We start from the raw sequence: 1,208 nt of genomic DNA on the forward strand, positions 1-1,208 counted from the left end.
GGGGAGAGCCTCTGCGTATCTCCGACAGATGGCGATTCGATGTCTGGGGAGCCAGAGGAGAGTATGAGCACGCCTAAGTCATTCATCATATGAAATTCTGCACGCATGCACAAACCTACCGTCCACGCCCATTGGTTCAGCCTTGGCTGCAGCCCCTGCTGCAGTAGATCCGTGACGAACAATATATGCACGCGTGCCCAAGAATATTGCTAGCGTTAAAGCAACCTAAAAAATTCGGCAGATACGAGTTGAATCTTCCCGACCTCTTCCCAGCCTACAAGAGTGATAACCAAATACGCAATCCAATGATACCCTGATGAACCCGTGGCCTCCACTTCGACAGTGCATGCGCCCAAAATCATACACGCCCAACCTGAAACGAGAGTGTACCATTTTGGAAATTCTCCATACAAGAAAGTGAGCACTCTGATACTGGCACCGACTTCGCGCTTTCGCATTCACTCCCGACGCGAAGCCAACTAGATACGGCACCGAAATTCATCAACCATCAACGATGCCTTTCAAGTATACCAATGGGTGACTATGATGCTGAAATTCATATTTCGAGTCGAGACACTTCCTAGATGGAATTATCACGGGCATTCTGGAGGCATCTGACCTCCCGGATTGGAGAGTTTTGTTTGTGAAAGCTTACTTCCCTGTCTCGAATTGCAGTCCGACTGAACTTGGAAATAAAGATCTCCATCAAAATTGGTATCAGTTTGACAGTCTTCCAAAGTGTCGTACGTGCCATAGAGATACCAAGCAACGTGTGGTACACCTCGTAGCACCACATATGAGTCAGACGATTTTCCACCGAAACTGATAAAAAAACCCGACTTCCACAACCACCCTTTCGGTGGTTTCGCGGCGCCTACTTGGAATTCCTGCATTCGAGCGGCCTCATAGTCAACTGCCACTGCAGCTTCCCTTCTTCGAACTCCTTGACGCAGTAGTCATAATAGTACGCAGGATCTGAAAAAATGAAACATCCGCGGATCGAACGACATACCTCCTGTATGAAAACGAAGTGGTCCACCATTGCAGTAATTCGACACTGCACTCACCAGCTTTAAGGATCTTGGGGTATCCCATGCTAGGATCCGAACTTTGGTCAGCATGCGACCATACGTTATTTCCAACCATATCTTCACAAGTTGTCCTCGAAAACTGCGTCATCCTACTGAACGCTTGCGAGTCGGCTAAGA

General features: G+C 48.1%; 1 protein-coding gene across 1 annotated transcript; it reads right to left on the reverse strand.

Moving 5' to 3' along the window:
- Positions 1-278: 278 nt before the first annotated feature.
- Pmar_PMAR014948 (hypothetical protein) lies at positions 279-1,146 on the reverse strand (the record flags this gene model as incomplete). The annotated part of the gene is made up of 4 exons (XM_002783650.1): positions 279-373; positions 656-822; positions 879-975; positions 1,068-1,146. Coding segments are annotated over 4 exons (438 nt in total), but the record flags the coding sequence as incomplete, so codon positions are not given.
- Positions 1,147-1,208: the final 62 nt, after the last annotated feature.

This window comes from Perkinsus marinus (genome assembly GCF_000006405.1).
Source record: "Perkinsus marinus ATCC 50983 genomic scaffold scf_1104296936850, whole genome shotgun sequence".
Classification (NCBI taxonomy): domain Eukaryota; phylum Perkinsozoa; order Perkinsida; family Perkinsidae; genus Perkinsus; species Perkinsus marinus.